This window comes from Sciurus carolinensis, chromosome 3, assembly GCF_902686445.1.
Source record: "Sciurus carolinensis chromosome 3, mSciCar1.2, whole genome shotgun sequence".
Classification (NCBI taxonomy): domain Eukaryota; kingdom Metazoa; phylum Chordata; class Mammalia; order Rodentia; family Sciuridae; genus Sciurus; species Sciurus carolinensis.
The window spans coordinates 122557921-122576620 of NC_062215.1; the positions used below are offsets into that span (position 1 = coordinate 122557921).

Consider the following 18700-nt stretch of genomic DNA (forward strand, 5'->3'; position numbering starts at 1 on the left):
GTGGTAGAAACAGATGGGTTCGCATTTCCCTGACTGAGTTTTCCAGAAGTTCCTCTTGCACACAAGCCAGGTTCTGGAAGGCTATGAGCTTACTTGTTCTTCAGTTCACAAGGACATTGTTGCTATTACTTCCATCTTCTGGGGATGGGTAGTTTAACATACTTTTGCTCTTTAGTAGCATTTTACGTAGGTTCTTAGCTGGAGGGACTTTTAGCCCAAACTATTATCTTTAGATCTGTACCAGAAATGGGGCATGCTGCAGTTTTCCTCTTGAGCCTGTGCTTCCTATTAACATGGACTAGGGATGACAGCACTTACCCTGCCTCTTGAAATGGACACAAGTCTTAGTGTGAGGAGGTTTAGTGTTAGGGATAAACCATACCTAACCTTTTATTTCACTGTTCTGACATAGAATTAGACCTTCCCCTGACTCAGTTATCATATGACTCCTTTTCCCCAAGTCCATTTTTTTACTTATAGATCTGAATCCAGTTTTGTGATCCTCATTGGTGGCTGATGCTATTCTTGCCTAGCAGAGGCTATTCCTGTCTACCAAATGGATTAGAAACTCTGCTCTTTCTATTATACCCTTGATATATAATGCTTTGGAGAAGATTTTAGCTTAACTAGGTCAATGGGCTATTCATGGAATTTTCTAGTATTTTGAGGTGAGGATGAATTGTGGAAATGGGGACTTGAGTCGAGGTGCAAGTCCTTTTCCCAAGATTTTACTGTCAGTTCCAAGGAAGATATGAACAAATTCATTCTTAGTCAGTATATTCAATCTGAGTTACGTCATTCAAAGGCTGGAAAAGGAGTAATAAGTTTTATTTTATTTAGTATTTGTATCAAATTAGCCAGTCATTTATTTCATGCATCCTTTTAGCATTTCCTGCTTATACCTGCACCTCCTCAAATTCTTTGGTTAAATTGATTAGTTCTTGATGGATCTGTTTCCCTGCAGAGCCAGTAAGTAAGCAACTGTTAACATTAAACATTTCTTTAAAATAACATTTCAGAATTGTGGCAAAATAACAAATCATATATTTTTTGCTTTTATTACCTGTGAAGTTGATTATTAAGGAAACCTATTAAAGAACTTTTGGTGCTTTTAAACGTATCAATTTAATGATTGTCATTATTGCTAGAGATTAGTTTTAACTAAATGTTTATTTATTCAAACCTTCTCAGTCAACCTTGTACAGCATTAGGATCCAGCAACGCTCTGTGCGTGGATAGCAGGACATATGCCAGCAGAGTCAAGTGCTGGCATGAAATGATCCAGTGGACTAGGGATGACAGCACTTACCCTGCCTCTTGAAATGGACACAAGTCTTAGTGTAAGGAGGTGAAGGGAAAAATAAAGATAGGCAGCCAACAGACCTTGCTCACTCAGCTCAGCTAGATACCCCTCTGTGAATCTTGTCATCTGTATCAGATTTTGGAGACTCTGAAGGAGGATGTTTGAATGGCTTGAGTAATTTAACTTGAGTTTGTTAATAGAAAATGTTGTTGCAGCCAGCAGCTATTGTCCCTCATACTGAGGGCTTGATAGAATGACTTATCGGAGTAATGGAATGGAATGAGTGCTGAAATGGGAATTAGAAGATCTGAGGTCTTGTCTTGACTCTGCCAAAGCTTCGTAGATGGGTCCCTGAGGATCTCTGTTTATCTTGTTTTTTTCATGTAAATGAACGTACAAGAAGAGATGATCTCTGAGAAAGAGTGTTAGTGCACTCTTATGCATGTGTGTTTGAGGAAACTTTTCATCACAGACTTATAAAACCTAAATTTAAGGAGACCTGAGGAAATGTCTAAGAAGCAGCTATTAATTTATTTCCCTTGGAAGGGAAATGAATGTTGTTCCCCTACATTTACAAAAAAATGGAATAACTAGAACCTTAGACTCCAAAGTCCAGAGATAAGATACGATAATAGGTCATCTTTTCTTTCGTCTTTGGAAACCTCAGTTCTATACTAATCCTATTCTACTATATACATACATACATGCATATATACATACATATACATATACTAACATAAATACTTCCCTGGGAGAGGAAAGAAGGGATTGTTAGATACTAGATCATGTAGTTCTTTTGTAGCAAGCTGATGGGGGAGGAACCCCCACTCAAAGTACCTGATATTCTGAGTGTGAAGAAGGGCTGCCAGACTGGGTTCCAGGTTTCCTGGGAAAGAGATTTGGGATATCAGAGGCTTTGTAGGCTGAATCTTTGTGCTCAGGGGATGATAGCACCTCTTGTTTGTCACATGTTCCATATCCATACTACCAAAAGTGCCATATAAATTCAATGCAATTCCAATTAAAATCCCAATGACATACCTCATAGAAATAGAGAAAGCAATCATGAAATTCATTTGGAAAAATAAGAGACCCAGAATAGATAAAGCAATCCTTAGCAGGAAGAGCGAAGCAGGTGGTATCACAATGCCAGAACTTCAACTATACTACAACAACAAATGGTGCTGGGAAAACTGAAAATCCATATGCAGCAAAATGAAACTAAACCCCTATCTGTCACCCTGCACAAAAGTCAACTCAAAATGGATCAAGGACCTAGGAATTAGACCAGAGACCCTACACCTAATAGAAGAAAAAGTAGGTCCAAATCTTCACCATGTCGGCTTAGGACCGGACTTCCTTAACATGACTCGCAAAGCACAAGAAATAAAAGCAAGAATCAATGATTGGGATCGAGTCAAACTAAAAAGCTTTTTCTCAACAAAGAAAACAATCAACGATGTGAAGAGAGAGCCTACAGAGTGGGAGAAAAATCTTTGCCACTTCACTTCAGATACAGCACTAATCTCCAGAATCTATAAAGAGCTGTTTTATTTTCTTCCTGTCAGTGCTGGGGATCAAACTCAGGGCCTTACGAATGCCAGACTAACACTCTACCTCTGAGTCGCATCTCCAGCCCCTCCGTGTTACCTTTAACCACTACATTAAGAGAGGATACTAGTTCTGCATGATTTGTCAGCAGGCCTAAGTTCTCATTAAATTTGACCATGGAAAGCATACTAATTTTTCAGTGCCCAATTTCATTTCCTTTAACTTGATCTTGATTTATTTTAAGCACAGACACATCTAATTTGCATTTTGATATTGTGGTGATCTTTTCTTCTTAGCCAACTAAGGAGAAGTGTCAAATTTTATTATAACAATTTGCAGACATTTGCCTAAATTCATTTGTTCTGCTGGTTGTAATCCAAACTAAGTTTGGTCTTGGTGATATTTTATAATAAAGAGATTTCATGATAATGGTATTTGTTCCAACAGTATTCAGTATGTTTGACCCTCTATATCTGAAGATTCCCCACCCATGGAACCAACTGAGGGTAAAAAATATTTTTAAAATAATAATAAACAATACAAATAAACAATACAACTATTCACATAGTTTCTGCATCGTATTAGGCATTATAAATAATCTAGAGCTGAATTAAAGTATGGATGTTCCTCTTCTTTTGATGGGTTGTGTCCTGATAAACCCACCAAAAGCTGAAAATACCTCAAATTGAAAATACCCTAAGCTAAAAATGCACGTAATGCACCTAACCTACTGAACATCCTAGTTTAGCAAGGCAGTGCCCCATGGAGTATCAGTTGCTCCCCCTTTGATCTTGTGCTCTTGTGACCCACTGGGAGCCATGGCTTGCTGCTGCTGCTCAGCATGGCCAAAAAGTAGAAAAAGTACCCTACTGCATATCACCGGCCTGGGAAAGGTCAAAATTCACAGTGTGTTTTCTACTGAATATGTATCACTTTCACACCATTATAAAGTTGAAAAATTGTAAGCTAAGTTAGGGACCATTATATATGGGAAGATTATGTAGGTTATATGCAAATACTATGTCATTTTATATAAAACATGCACCAGGGATATTAGTATCCTGGTGGGGAGGGTCTCGGCTTCACAACTACTGAAATAGGACTGGTGGTGATAGTTTAGTGGATCTGGTAATTTCAAGTTGTTTTCTCAACTATTATCTATGAGACAAAATGGGTTAATTGGTGACTCATGGTGAAATAATAAATTGTTTTATCTCATCATTAGAATAACTTTTAAATTTATTTTTACATGGTTTTCAGAGTATATGGCCCTCACTATAGTCTAATATGTTTGAAATATAGTAGTTTTTGGATCTCTATATGATACTATGTGTAAATTTATCCCAAGTTGCTGCAAGTACTCAATGGCACAGTATTAGGGTTGTTGGATCTTTTGGTCCCTCACTCATTTTTTTTTTTTTTTAGGGATGGGTACCAGGGTTTGAACCCAGGGGCACTTAACCTTGAGCTACATCTCAGGCCTTTTTTGTATTTTACTTAGAAACAGAATCTTGTTAAGTTGCCGAGGGCCTTGTTAAGTTGCTAAGGCTGACTTTGAACTCACAATTCTCCTGCCTCAGCCTCCCGAGCCGCTTGTAGCCACTTCGACTGGCTGACTCATTGCTGTTTAAAGTTATCTTTAGAAAACTTGCTTTTAATCACATCCTGAAGTTGTAATTGAGATCTCATAGTTCCAGGCATAATTGCTTAATATGTGTTAAGCTTTGTTGCTCTAGTTCTTTCTTCCTACCCTCTTGCTCCCTCCTTCTTACCTTCCTTTTTTGTGTATTCATATAGGTAACATCTATAAACCTTCAAAAATTAGCTTCCTTTAAGGTTATCTCAGGCTTATGTATTTCCCCCAAAACAATATTTTCTTGTTCAAAATGAATTGAGAGTACTGTACAATATGAAAGATTTTGGAAGTGTCTGAATATAAGATGATTCAACTCTCTTCTGAGAAATTTTTTTTTTGTGGTGTCAGAGACGAATCTTTATATTTGGCATGTACAGTTCTTAAAGGTTATAAAACAATCTTCTATTCTATCAAATACTATTTTAGAATTGCATATACGAATGGCATATCACCAGAGGTGTTTTTATTTATAGGAGGCAATATATTTGTTTAGAATATATAGGCTATTAATGCCCTTATTATTAAAGGCCAAGCCCTTTAATTATAAAATATAAAGCTCTTCTTGTCTATTCCTTTATTATAATCTTATCCTATTTGACTAATAGCTATTATATAACTTTGGTGTCAAAATAAAAAATTGCACAAAAAAAAGCTAAAATTGTGAATCTTATCCACTAAGAGAATTAATGTTTGCTATGAGTATTAGTGTTTTTCTCAAGGAATTATTTGCCATGATAATATACATTTAATTACATGAAAAAACTTTAATTTCAGAGAGTTGTTTCTACCTATGTCTTTAAAAAGCAATACTTGTTGAAGTCTTGAACGTTATCATGATGACGATGATAATTATGATAAATCGTTAAAGCCTGGAGGGAATAATGAGACTCAACTCTTTTCCAAATTGACCTTTAATATAAAAAGGAAATATCTTGGAGGGACTTCCAGAAATGGATGAATTAGGAGTTCAATAGCTCCTGTCTCCAGAGGACACCTATAAATTGAGACAAAATTTTCAGCACTCTAGAAATTGATGAAAGATATGGAGAAATCTCACAAGTGTTTATACTTGAAAAATCTTCTAAATTTTGAGTAACAGTGGGAATCAGCAGTGTTCTTGCCTGAGGTTCACGTCCTTTTTCCCCTACTGCCACCCAGCTGAGGCAGCACAGAGAGCAGGGTATGACAATTGACAGCTGTATTGCCACAGTCCATGGGTGTTCTTTAGATCAGAAATGATGAAGAATGCCTACAGTCAGCAGCGCTGTCCGTGAAAATGATGTTCTTGGTGATGACAGAGCAGGGATGGCCGGCGGCTCCACTGGCTTGAACTAATGGTTGTGATTAGGGTGAATATATTCCTGGCTGAGGCCATGCCTATGTAAAAGAGAGTGGAGAGGTACCTATCTACACACTGCTCGTAGGTCTTGGGACTGTGCTCATTTGTGAAGGAGACCAAAAGAAGGCCCATGAAAAGTAAAACCCAGGACAGACTTGGAAACAGCCTAAACTTTGAATGTGCTCTCACTGCTTGCACACAGACCCATCAGCTGTGGGTATTTGAGCACAACTTCTGGCTTACTATTGGCTGATTATTAACCTAGCAGATGTGGAACAGTCTCTAAAAGGCTAGTCTTATAAATAAAAGCAAGATTGTATTTTTAGGAAAAAACTGAGTGGAATACATAACTGGGCACACTGTGGGAGAGACAGATGTAATACATTTAGCCCAAGCAAGTTAGTAAACAAGCAAGCAAAATTGGGTAAAATCAGAATTCACATTTTCTGTAATACATTATATAACCTATCCAATTAAAGAAAATAAGACGTGGGACTGGAGTTGTGGCACAGTGGTAGAGCACTTACCTGCCATGTGTGAGGCCCTGGGTTTGATCCTCAGTACTGTAATTAATTAATTAATTAATTAATTAAGTAATTAATTAATTAATTAATTAAGTAATTAAGTAATTAATTAATTAATAGATCCATTGACAACTAAAAAATACTTTTAAAAAATAAGATGTAAAGAAACAGAAATGTATAACTCATGTTCAGAAAGAACAGTCACTTATGGATATAGTCCCTTAATGTCCCCAGATATTAACAGACAAAGCTTTTTGTTGTTGTTGTTATTCTAATTAGTTACACATGACAGCAGAATGCATTTTGACACATCATACACAAATGGAGCACAACTCCTCATTCCTCTGGCTGTAGATGGTGCAGTCATGCTGGTCATGCAATCAAACATGTATATAGGGTAATGATGTCCATCTCATTCCACCATCCTTCCCACCTCACTCACTCCTTTGTGCCCAATCCAAAGTTCCTCCATTCTTCCTTCCCTAATACCCTCCCCCATTATGGAGCAACATCTGCTTATCAGAGAAAACATTCAGCCTTTGGGTTTTTTAGATTTGGCTTATTTCACTTAGCATGACATTCTCCAGCTTCATCCATTTACCTGCAGATGCCATAATTTCATTCTTCTTTAAGGCTGAGTAATATTCTGTTCACCTGTTGAAAGGCATATATGTTGGTTCCATAATTTAGCTATTGTGAATTGAGCTGCTGTAAACATTGATTTGATTGTGTCACTGTAGTATGCTGATTTTAAATCCTTTGGGTATAAACTGAGGCATGGGATAGCTGGATCAAATGGTGGTTCCATTCCAAGTTTTCTGAGAAATCTCCATACTGCTTTCCAGAGTGGCTGCACCAATTTGCAATTCCACCAGCAATGTATGAGTGTACTTTTTTCCCTACATCCTCCTCACAGTTGTTATTGCTTGTATTCTTGAGAATTGCCATTCTGACTAGAGTAAGATGAAATCTTAGAGTACTTTTGATTTGCATATTTCTAATTGTAAATACCAGACCTTAAACTGTACTACAGAGCAATAGTAACAAAAATGGCATGGTATTGGCACTAAAATAGACATATAGACCAATGGTACAGAATAGAAGACACAGAGACAAACCCACATAAATATGGTTATCTCATACTAGACAAAGATGCCAAAACATACATTTGAGAAAAGATAATCTCTTCAACAAATTGTGCTAGGAGAACTGGAAATCCACACATAGCAAAACAAAATTAAACCCCTATCTCTTACCTTGCACAAAACTCAGTTCAAAGTGGATCAAAGACTTAGGCACTAGAACAGATACCCTACACCCTACTACACAACAGAAGAAAAGTAGACCCAAATCTTCATCATGTTGGCTTGGGACCTGACTTCCTTAACAAGAATTCCTAAAGTGCAAGAAGTAAAATCAAGAATCAATACATCGAATGGATTCAAACTAAAAAACTTCTCAGCAAAGGGAACAATAACATGAAGAGAGAGCCTACAGAGTGGGAGAAAATCTTTCCCACACACACCTCAGATAGAGCACTAATCTGCAGGATATATAAAGAACTTTAGAAAACTTAACACCAAAACAACAAATAACCCAATCAATAAATGGGCTAAGGAACTGAACAGACACTTCAGAGAAGAAGAAATACAATCAATCAACAAATATATGAAAAATGTTCAACATCTCTAACAATTAGAGAAATGCAAATCAAAACAGACAAAGCTTTTAAAACAGTATGTTCAGCCAGGTGTAGTGGCCCATGACTGTAATCCCAGCAGCTCAGGAGGCTGAGGCAGGAGGAATTTGAGTTCAAAGCCAGCCTCAGCAACTTAGTGAGGCCCTAAGCAACTTGGCAAGACACTGTCTCTAAATAAATAAATAAATAAGTGCCCCTGGGTTCAAAACAAAACAAAAACCAAACAAACAAAAAAATATTATGTTCAAAGGGGTAAAGGAAATTATATTGAAAGAATTAAAGGAAAGTATGAAAGCAATACTCAACCAATAGAGATTCTTAAGTAAATAGAAATTATTATTACTTTTTTAAAGGGATGCAGTGGAAATACTGGAGGTAGAAAAGAGAATTTAAATGAAAAAATTTCTAGGGTGACATAACAGCAGATTTGATATAGTGGAAGGAAAAAAACAGTGAACTTCAAGCCAGATACATAAATCATCTAATATAGAAAAGAAAAAAAAAATTTGAAGAAAAATAAATAATGTCAGAGTCTGATAGGACGACATCAAGTGTACCAATGAATGTATAATAGGAAAGAGGAAGGGAGACAGAAAAATATTTAAGGAAGTGATGTCCAAAAGCTTCATAAATTGGATAAAATGTGTTAAATCTACATATTTGAGAAGTTCAACAAATCTCACGTAAGATAAATGCAAAAGAACTCACACCTAAAGCATAGTCAAATTGTTAATAAAGACAAAGTAAAACAAATCTTGAAAGTAGCCAGAGAGAAACAACTCCTCACACGCAAAGAAACACCAGTATGATCAGTAACTGACTTCTCACCAACGATCTTGGAGATCAGAGGCAACAGAATAACATTTAAAGTGTTAAAAGTAAAAACTGTATCCAGCAAAATGATCTCTTATAAATGGATTAAACATATGTGTGGATAGAGGATGAGGGAGCTTATTGCTATCAGACCTGCTTTATCACAAATCCTGGGCTGGGGGTTAGCTCAGTGGCAGGGCTCATGCTTGGCCTATGCAAGGGTCTGCATTCAATCCCAGCTACAGAAAAGAAAGAAAGATGACAGGCTATCTTTCAGGATGAAAGGAAATGATACCAAATAATAATTAAAATCCATAGTAAGAAGTAATGGGTATAGGAAATGGTAAATTTATGCGTTAATATAAGACTCCTTAAATATACACCCATTTCTCCTCATAACATCTTTCCATACACAACATTTTATAAAGCAGTACATTTTTGTTGACTTTAAAACAGATGCAGATATCATGTTCACAATAATAGTATTGTGATGATGGAGGGAATGGAGTTATGTTGGAGAAAAGGGTATATAAAAAGTTTTATATTTTAGGTTAGTATTAATTTGAAGTGATTGTATTGTATAGTTCATTTTTCAGTCCTTTGTATCATCACTAAAAAAGTCACTCGAGAAATACACCAGGTGTGTGTTGCACACCTGTAATTCCAAGGAGACTTGGGAGGCTGAGGCAGGAGGATAATAAGTTTGAGGCCAGCCTCAGCAACTTAGCAATACCTTGTCTCCAAATAAAAAATAAAAAGGAACACGGATGTAGCTCAGTGGTAGAGTACTCACCTAACATGCGTGAGGTCCTGGATTCAATCCCCAATATAAAAAATATAATATATCCCTAGTATACATATATATAGATATACATACTTACATACTAGTATATATATTATATAAATATATATTTATATATGAATTGGAGTAGGGTATGGTAGCACACACCTGTAATCCCAGTGACTCTGAAAGCTGAGAAAGAAAAATCACAAGTTGGAAGCCAACCTTGGCAATTTAGCAAGGCCCTAAGCAACCTAGCAAGACCCTGTTTCAAAATAAAAAATAAGCTGAGATGTGGCTCAATGGTTAAGCACTGCAGGGTTCAGTCCCCAATACAAAAAAAAAAAAAAAAAAATTGGCCAAGGAATTAAAATGATACATTTAAAAATACTATGACACAAGAGGACAAGAGAGGAGAAAGAGACTACTGAGAAGGACAGGAGACCTAGAAAACAGAATGGCAAATGTAAACCCATCTGTATTGATAATTATGGTAAGTGTGAATATTCTTAACATTGAGTTAAAAGGCAGAAATTATCAGACTGAATTAAAAGAAAAAAGACAAAAGCAAGATCCAAATTATACTGTCTACAAGAGACATACTTTAGATTCAGAGACACAAATAAGTTAAAAGCAAGGGAACAGAGAAAGACACCATGTAGACAATAATCATGAGAGAACTGGAGGAACTCTATCAATTTCAGACAAAATAGACTTAAGAAATATTACTAGAGACAAATAGGTCCATTTTAAATAATAATGATAAAGCAATCAATACATATTGATTTATACTGATTATTAAAAGTATGTGGAGCAATAATAATTTATACTGATTATAAAAAGTATGTGGAACAAAGGGAGAAAAAGGCCATTAAATAACCAAACTGAATTCTCCTTTCAATAATAGGTAGAAAAACTAGACAGACTCAGCAAGAATATAGACTTGAAGAGCATTCTCAACTAACTCTAACACATATAGAAAGCACAGCACCCAACAGAGTACATATTTTTTCAAGTACATATAGAACATTCTCTAAAACATATCATAAGTGAGGCATTAAAATAAGTTACAGTGTATCTTAAAGAATTGATGTTGTACAATGTATGTTTTCCAGCCACAAAAAAATTATAATAGAAATCAACAACAGAAAGAAATATGGAAAAACTCCTAATATTTGGAAATTACACAACATGTTTCTAAATACCCACTGGGACAAAATCAATCAGAATGAATTTTAAAATGTTTAAAATTGAAAGATTATAGAATGTAGATGAAGCAGTATTTACAGGGAAATTCATAATTTATTCAGATTTGATATTGATAATCTAAGGTTCTTCAACCCGAAGAAACTAGAAGAAGAACAAAGTAGAACTAAAATAAGCCAATGAAGGGAAATAAAGACTAGAACAGAACTCAATAAAATAGAAAGCAGAAAAATAATGGAGAAAATCAATGAAAACTCCTACAGAAGTTTAAAAAGATTATAAGGGAATGTTATGACCAACTTCATATTAACAAATTAGATGATTTAGATTCAACGAATGAATTTCCTAAAAAAATACAAATTGTCAAAACTGACCCAAGAATAAAACAATCTGAATAAGCCTATAAGAAAAATTTTGAATTAATAATTTAAAATATTTCCCTAAAGAAAAGCCCAGGCCCAGATGATTTCACTAATCAATTTTAGCTGCCATTTAGAGAAGAAACAATATCAATTCTTCCCACACTTTCAGAAGACAGAGGCCAGTGTTCTCTAAGGCCAGCATTACCCCTGTACCAAAGCCACATAAAGACATATGACAACTACAGACCGATATTCCTCATACAAATAGATGCAAAAATCCTTAATTAATAAATATATGAAAAAGTGTTCAACATCTCTAGTAATTAGAGAAATGCAAATTAAAACAACTCTAAGATTTCATCTCACCCAATTAGAATGGCTATTATCAAGAACACAAACAATAATAGATGTTGGCATGGATGTGGGGAAAAAGGCATACTTTTACATTGCTGGTGGAGTTGCAAATTGGTACAGCCACTCTGGAAAGCAGTGTGGAGAATTCTCAGAAAACTTGGAATGGACCCACCATTTGACCCAGTTGTCCCACTCGGTTTATACCCAAAGGACTTAAAATCAGCATACTACAGTAACACAGCCACATCAATGTTTATAGCAGATCAGTTCACAATAGCTAGATTGTGAACCCAACCTAGATGCCCTTCAACAGATGAATGGATAAAGAAACTGCGGTATATTACACAATGGAATATTATTCACCCATAAAGAAGAATAATAGTATGGCATTTGCAAATAAATGGATGGAATTGGAGAATATCATGCTAAGTGAAATAAGCCAATCCCAAAAAACCAAAGGCCAAATGTTTTCCCTAATAAGTGGAGAATGATATATAATGGGGGTGGGGATGTGGGGAGTGAGAGAAGAATGGAGGAACTTTAGATTATGTAGAAGGAAATGGGGGGGTATGAAAAATGGTGGAATGAGACAGACATCATTACCCTATGTACATGTATGATTACACGAATGGTATGAATCTACATTGTGTACAACCATAGAAATGAAATGATGTACCCCTTTTGTGTGCAATAATTCAATATGCAGTCTGTAAAAAATTTAAAAAAAAATTTTTAAATTAAAAAAAAAGGACTGAACATCAGAACTAAGTGAAATTTTTCCCAGAAATGCAAAGTTGGTTTAACACCTGAAATCATTTAATGTAAGGCACTATAGTTGATAATATAATAAAAGACAAGAATTTTATATGAATATTTCAAGACGCAGAAAAAGCATTTGACAGATTATAATACCCATTGATAAGGAGATTCTCAACAGACTAAGGTAGAAAGCAGTTTCCTTGACCTGATAAATAGCATTTACAGAAACCCACAGCTCATATACTTCATGGTGAAACACTTGATGTTTTCCCTGAGACTGAGAACAAAACAACAAGTTTCACTCTCACCACATCTATTCAGCTTGTACTGACGGTTCTAGCTGGTTTGATCAGGTAGGAAAAAGAAATAAATACTTCCAAATCGGAAAGGAAGAAATAAAACCATCTTTCATAACATCCTATATGTAGAAAATCCCAAGGCATCTACAAAAAATAAAAATTTCTAAGTCTAATAAGCACGTTTAGCAAGGTCACAAAGAAACTAATTCTATCATAGCAGTTTCAAAATGAATAAAATAGTTGATTATAAATTTAACAAAATAAGTGTAAGACCTGTACAATGAAAAGTAGGGAATACAACTGAGAGAAATTAAAGATCTAAACAGAAAGATATTTCATGTTCATGGTTGAGACGATTCAGTGTTGACAAGATGGCAGTTCTCCCCAAGTGATCCACACATTCAATACAATTCCATCTAAATTTCTGCATTTGTAGAAATTGACAAGACAGTCTTAAAACTTACATGGAAATGCAAAAAACCTAGAAATAGCCAAACCCGTCTTTAAAAAGAACTAAGTTTGAGGTCTAAGAGTGCTTTATTTCAAAACTCACTTTAAGTCTGCAGTAATCTGTACAGTATGATGTTGGCTTAATCTACATAGATCAGTGGAACAAAAGCAAGTCTGGGGGAAAATATATTTGTGCGTTGATTTCCAACAAAGGGGCCAACACAATTCAATAAGCAAAGGATGGTCTTTCCAGCAAATTATGCTGAGATGTTTAGAAATCCATACATAAACCAAACAAACTTGAACCCTTACCTCATACCCTAGACAAAAATGAATTCAAAATGCATCCTTGACCTAAGTATAAGGGCTAAACCTATGAAAAGTTTAGAAGAATAGGAGAAACTCTTTGTGCCTTTGGATTATGCAAAGAGTTCTTAGATATGACACCAAAAGTACAAGGCCATGAAAGAAAAATCTATAAATTGGAATTCATAAAAACTAAGAATTTTGCTCTTTGAGAAATCATGTTCTTAAGAGAATGAAAAGACAAATGACAGATTAAGATTTGCAAATCATATGTGTGATGAAGGACTTGTACCTAGAATAAAGAACTCTTAGAATTCAATAAAACAACCCAATTTAGAAATGAACAAGAGATTTGAATAGTTACTTTGCTTCAAAAAAAAAAAAATATATATATAGATTCATATATATAAGGGGGCTGGGGTGTAGCTCAGTGGTACAGCACTTACCTAGTGTGTGTGACCAGGGTTTGATTCCCAGCACAGGGAAGAAAAAAAAAAAAAAAAAAAATCTATGTATAATAAAGAAGCAATAGGAAAAGGTGTTCAACTTCATTAGTTACTAGGAACATGCAAATTAAAACCATTACAAGATACCACTAGTGTAGCATAATCATAAAGATAATATCAAGTATTGACAGAATGTGGAGAAACCAAACCCTCACTCATTGCTTTTGAAAATAGAAAATGACATGACCTCTTTGGATAGCAGTTTGATAGTTTCTTAAGATAAATTTACCATATGACCCATATGACCAAAGAGAAATGTACATATTTCCACACACAGACATGAATGTTCAGAGAAGCATTATTCATAATAACCAAAAACTGGGAACAATCCAAGTATCTCTCAACTAGTAAATGAACGTAGTATATCATACCATGGAAGAGTGTTCAGCAATAAAAAGGAATGAAGTATTGCTACATGCCACAACATGAATGAACCTTAGAAACATTGCTGAGGGAACAAAGTCAGAAACAAATATTCACAACTGGTCTGATTCTGTTTACCTGAAATTTCCAGAAAAGGCACACAAATAGTGAGAAAAAGCAGATTGTTAGGCTGGGGATGAGAGTAGGGAGAGTAGCACAGGGAACTATTTGGGATTACAGAAAGGCTCTGAGACTGGATTGACATGATTGTTGCCCAGCTCTATGACTTTACTAAAAGTCATCAAAGTGTATACTTACAGGTGGTGAATTTTATGGTATGTAATTTTTCCTCCAGGAAAGCCGTTTTTAAAGGAATTTTCTCACTTTATTGACCTGTGCTTAGATCTTGAGAGCTTATCTAAATCCTGATGCAACAAGGATTGATTTATTGACAATTTTTAACAAACTCTGATTTATGTATTTAATAGTATTTATCTCATAAGAATAAGAACTTTTAAAGAAATACCTATTTGCCTATATGTCTCTGTTTCAGCTACATTTTCCCAACACCTCTTTGTGTTTCTCAGTTCCTTCTAAATAGCTTTTGATTCTCAACTGAAGTTTACTATTCATTTTGTATTAGTGGTCTTGTCTTTCACAGACACCCCCCCCATAGGAATGATATTAATTTTTAGAAAACACAATATAAAACAAATTTTATATACTTTTGATGTCTTTTGTTAGTATAGTTTACTGATAAAAATATAGTTAATTTCTGAAATGCACCTTGGTTTTAATTATGTGCTTATCTTTCCTTTTAAAATAGAATATGCTTCTCTGGGATCACTCTATGATTACATTAACAGCAACAGAAGTGAAGAGATGGACATGGATCACATTATGACCTGGGCCACCGACGTAGCTAAAGGTAACATTGCTTGGTGAATTCTTATATAATTGGTGGGAGCATTTCCCTACACTGACATGGGGACTTTTGTTAGAAGATTTTTGATTCTGTTTATTAGATATTCTTTTTTCAGAACAAAATGAATATTAAAAAATTCTGCAATTCACTGTACAAATAGTATTTTAGGTCACTACCTTTCAACTCCTGAATTCCTTTTCTCTTTTTTCTTTCTTCATTTCTTTCCCTAAAATAAAGTTCTGCAAAATCAGTAAACTCCAGGGTGGATATTTTAGCCATGTTTTGTGACATTGTAATTGACCACCTTGATCCACACTTTAAATATTATAATTCTATTGTCATGGAGAATCTCTCCCTAGTATCTAAAAACATGATTTATTATAGGATTAGCTCCAGTCATTTTGTATACATAGTAATATATTAAAAATAGTAACAACTTGCCAAAAAAGTTTTATTTGTCCTGCCTTGTAAGAGCAACTCAGATTTTATTTTATATTCAATGTAAACTTGGACATCATCTTTGGAAATAAAATAGTTTTAATACGCAAAATTCCTAAATAAGGTGCCTACTTCCCCACCTCCTGCTGCCCCTACTATAAATTCCTGCAGGGGCTAATGTTTTCTAAAGCAATTCAAATTCCATTTATTTTTATCTTTTTTTTCCATTTTCCTAACTGAACATTTTTTAGTTTTATTTATAACTGTCAGAGTTACTTTGGAAACAACTTAATCTAAGTAATGAATGCTGGCAGTTACATTTGTATTCTACTAACCTCTAGGAAGCAAGTGTGTCCACATTTTACTGGAGGCATTTAACTCTTTACATTTACATAGCAAATGTAAAGAGAACGGAACATACTTTGCTTTCTCTCCAAGGTCACCCTGTGATGTCCAAAAGCAGTAGTCTTTCCTTTGAGGAATTATCTTAACTGTTTGAAGTTTTATGCATACCTGCCAGATTTTTCAAATATAGAGTTAAAATTTTTCTTAAAGTTTTATGCTAGATGCTGCTACTGAATGATGCTTCATTACCTTTTCAGAATAACAAGCTCTATGTTTAGGATGGAGTATGTAAAGCTTGGGTTATGTTAATGAACTTAATTGTGTATTCATGCATCAAGCATCTCAGATCAATCGTTAAATTTCACATTCTTTAAGATATTTTCAAGTAACATCACAATCACCTCTCTACATGTCAGTAGTATGCAGGAGTGTAAGCAAGATGATGTGCTGCCTGCAGTATTGTGAAAATATACTTACACAGATGGAACTGCACATATAGGCTGTTCTTGACACTTAACTTTATAGACATTTACATTTAAGGTACTTGACCAATTACATCCATGTTATTACTTCATGGCACTTAACATGGATAGACAGCAACAAATTAACTGACGTCAGCACTCTGCTTCAAGCTGTCCCTGGTTCCTAACCTGTAACACACACACACCCTGCCCCACCCCACCCCTGCCACCTCATCCATATCTGTGGCAAGACTCTTGGTTCTAGAACAGCTGTGACTTTCTGGAGTTTTTCAAGAGTGCCAGACTAGCAGTCTGCTTCAGAAGGGCAAGGAAGAACAGAACAGAATAAAGTAGCAAAGTGGAACATGAGGTAAAGGGTAGGAAAGGAGAGAATGGGAGTAGACACCCTGAATGGAGTCCAAATCTATGAAGTATTAAAATCCCTTTTGCCAGATTGGGGTGAATTGATCTGAAAGGCAAGTGCTAATGTATTTGGCCTCAGCTGAGAATGTCTTACCTATTTATAATCATAAGTAATTTGTAACTTTTAAAAAATTATTTTAGATGGCCTATAAAATGAAATAGAAACAATGCTTTAGGAATTCAAACTTCTCTAGTAAAGCTAGGAGTAGAACTTGGAGATTAAATAGGAAGATTTGACTTCGTTGATTCTGTTTCACGTTCAGTTAGGCACCTCTCAGTTTGACTGTGATTGAAATTACTGAAACAACAATGTGTTGAGAAATCAGAGACTGAATAATTCATTCCATGAACGAGAGTGGACCCATGCATTTTGTAGTAGTCATTGTTCACCATCATACTGTTGGAAGAGTTATGTCCTCAAAGCTAAAAAAGATTCACTTGTTTCTGGATGGGAGGAGGAATTGGGGTGGAAGCAAGTACATCTGAAATTGTGTCAAGTCAGTCAACAATGCATAAAGGAACAATTAAGCAGATCAGCTTGGATCCAGTCTTGAAATGTCACCTTTGATTCCAAATCTCCCCAAAAGTCTCTTCAGTGACACCGTCAGGTCTTTTTTTAGGAAACTTTGAATGTTAAGCCTGATTGACATATTTTTCAACCTTCTAAATGGTTTGCAATAAAAATGAAGCTGAATTATAGTTGGTTTTATAAAAACAAATTAAATAGAATTTTATGATTGTGATTACTATAGTAGTAATATGTACACTAAATATTATTTAAGTATGTACCATACATTGCACACAAATAATTTATGGTACTTTTCCTTATAATAATTTGCTATGAGGAAGAAATTGCCTGTATTTTAAACTTCTATACTTGAGTTGTGCTTTTTGAAATCTTTGTCAGCAAGTGTAGAAACTGTCATTATTTCTAATAGTAATTAAACAGATTCTACCTGAAAAATTATTCAGGGATTTGATTCTAAAGCAAGAGAGAGGTAACTATGAAATTGGATCATAAGATTATTAAATGTCACCCATGTTGTAACTATTGAATTTTTATGATTTGAAGTCTGTAGAACTTCATATTAAAAGAGATTCCCTTTGTCCCAGTTGCTTCTTTCTTAAGAGCATTTAATTACTAATACTTTTGTTAACTTCCTTCTTTTCAGTGATATCATTGTATGACATTTTTATTTTTTTCTTATTTTCTTTGTTCTTTCATGATTCTTCAATATATAATAATCAGAATGGTAGCAGAATAGTAGATTATTAATAAATTAACCTTTGTAAAATTGAAATATTCTATATACTTTAAAAAGTGAAAGCCTAGTTATTAAATTGTTTGATAAAAGCAACCTGTTTGATTTGGCAGTGGGAAGGGCTCTTTCTTCATTATTTAGAATAGAGAACTGGAGAAATAAATACTCAGTAGCAAATATTCTTTTTCTTTATCCTAAAGGTATAGATAATACATAAATATGAAGAGTCAAACACTACTAAGGAGATAATCACAAAATTTATCTTTTTAATTCAGAATAATGAATCCATTTAGCTTATACTGAAGTATCTTGATTCATATTATAAATGTGTTGGAGAGAATTTTGTAGTCTGTTTAAATATAGATTATTTCAAAGATTTATCCCAGTGAAAATAGTTTACAAAATAAGTATTTTGTAACTACTATATATTTTTCTATCTTAAGATCATTAAATCCTTTTCCAGGATAACTAATCAGTCCTTCTGGCTCCCAGTCCTACCCTATCTTCATTCCTAGGTCTTATTGGAATGAGTACTGAGAAAATAAACCAAGCTGCACCTGGGTAACTGCAGACCTGAGACATCCAAATGCAAATG

At 34.7% G+C, this 18700-nt stretch overlaps 1 protein-coding gene across 4 annotated transcripts in view; it reads left to right on the top strand.

Moving 5' to 3' along the window:
• Map3k20 (mitogen-activated protein kinase kinase kinase 20) overlaps nt 1–18700 on the top strand; it is a 166962-nt gene that overhangs the window by 70180 nt on the left and 78082 nt on the right. For all 4 annotated transcript variants that reach the window (XR_007107633.1, XM_047543294.1, XM_047543296.1 and 1 more), the window contains exon 4: nt 15078–15179. Coding sequence is in view for 3 of the 4 variants with exons in the window: in XM_047543294.1 (XP_047399250.1) it covers nt 15078–15179 (102 nt within the window). In the remaining variant the exon portion in view is untranslated. The remainder of the gene's footprint in view (nt 1–15077; nt 15180–18700) is intronic.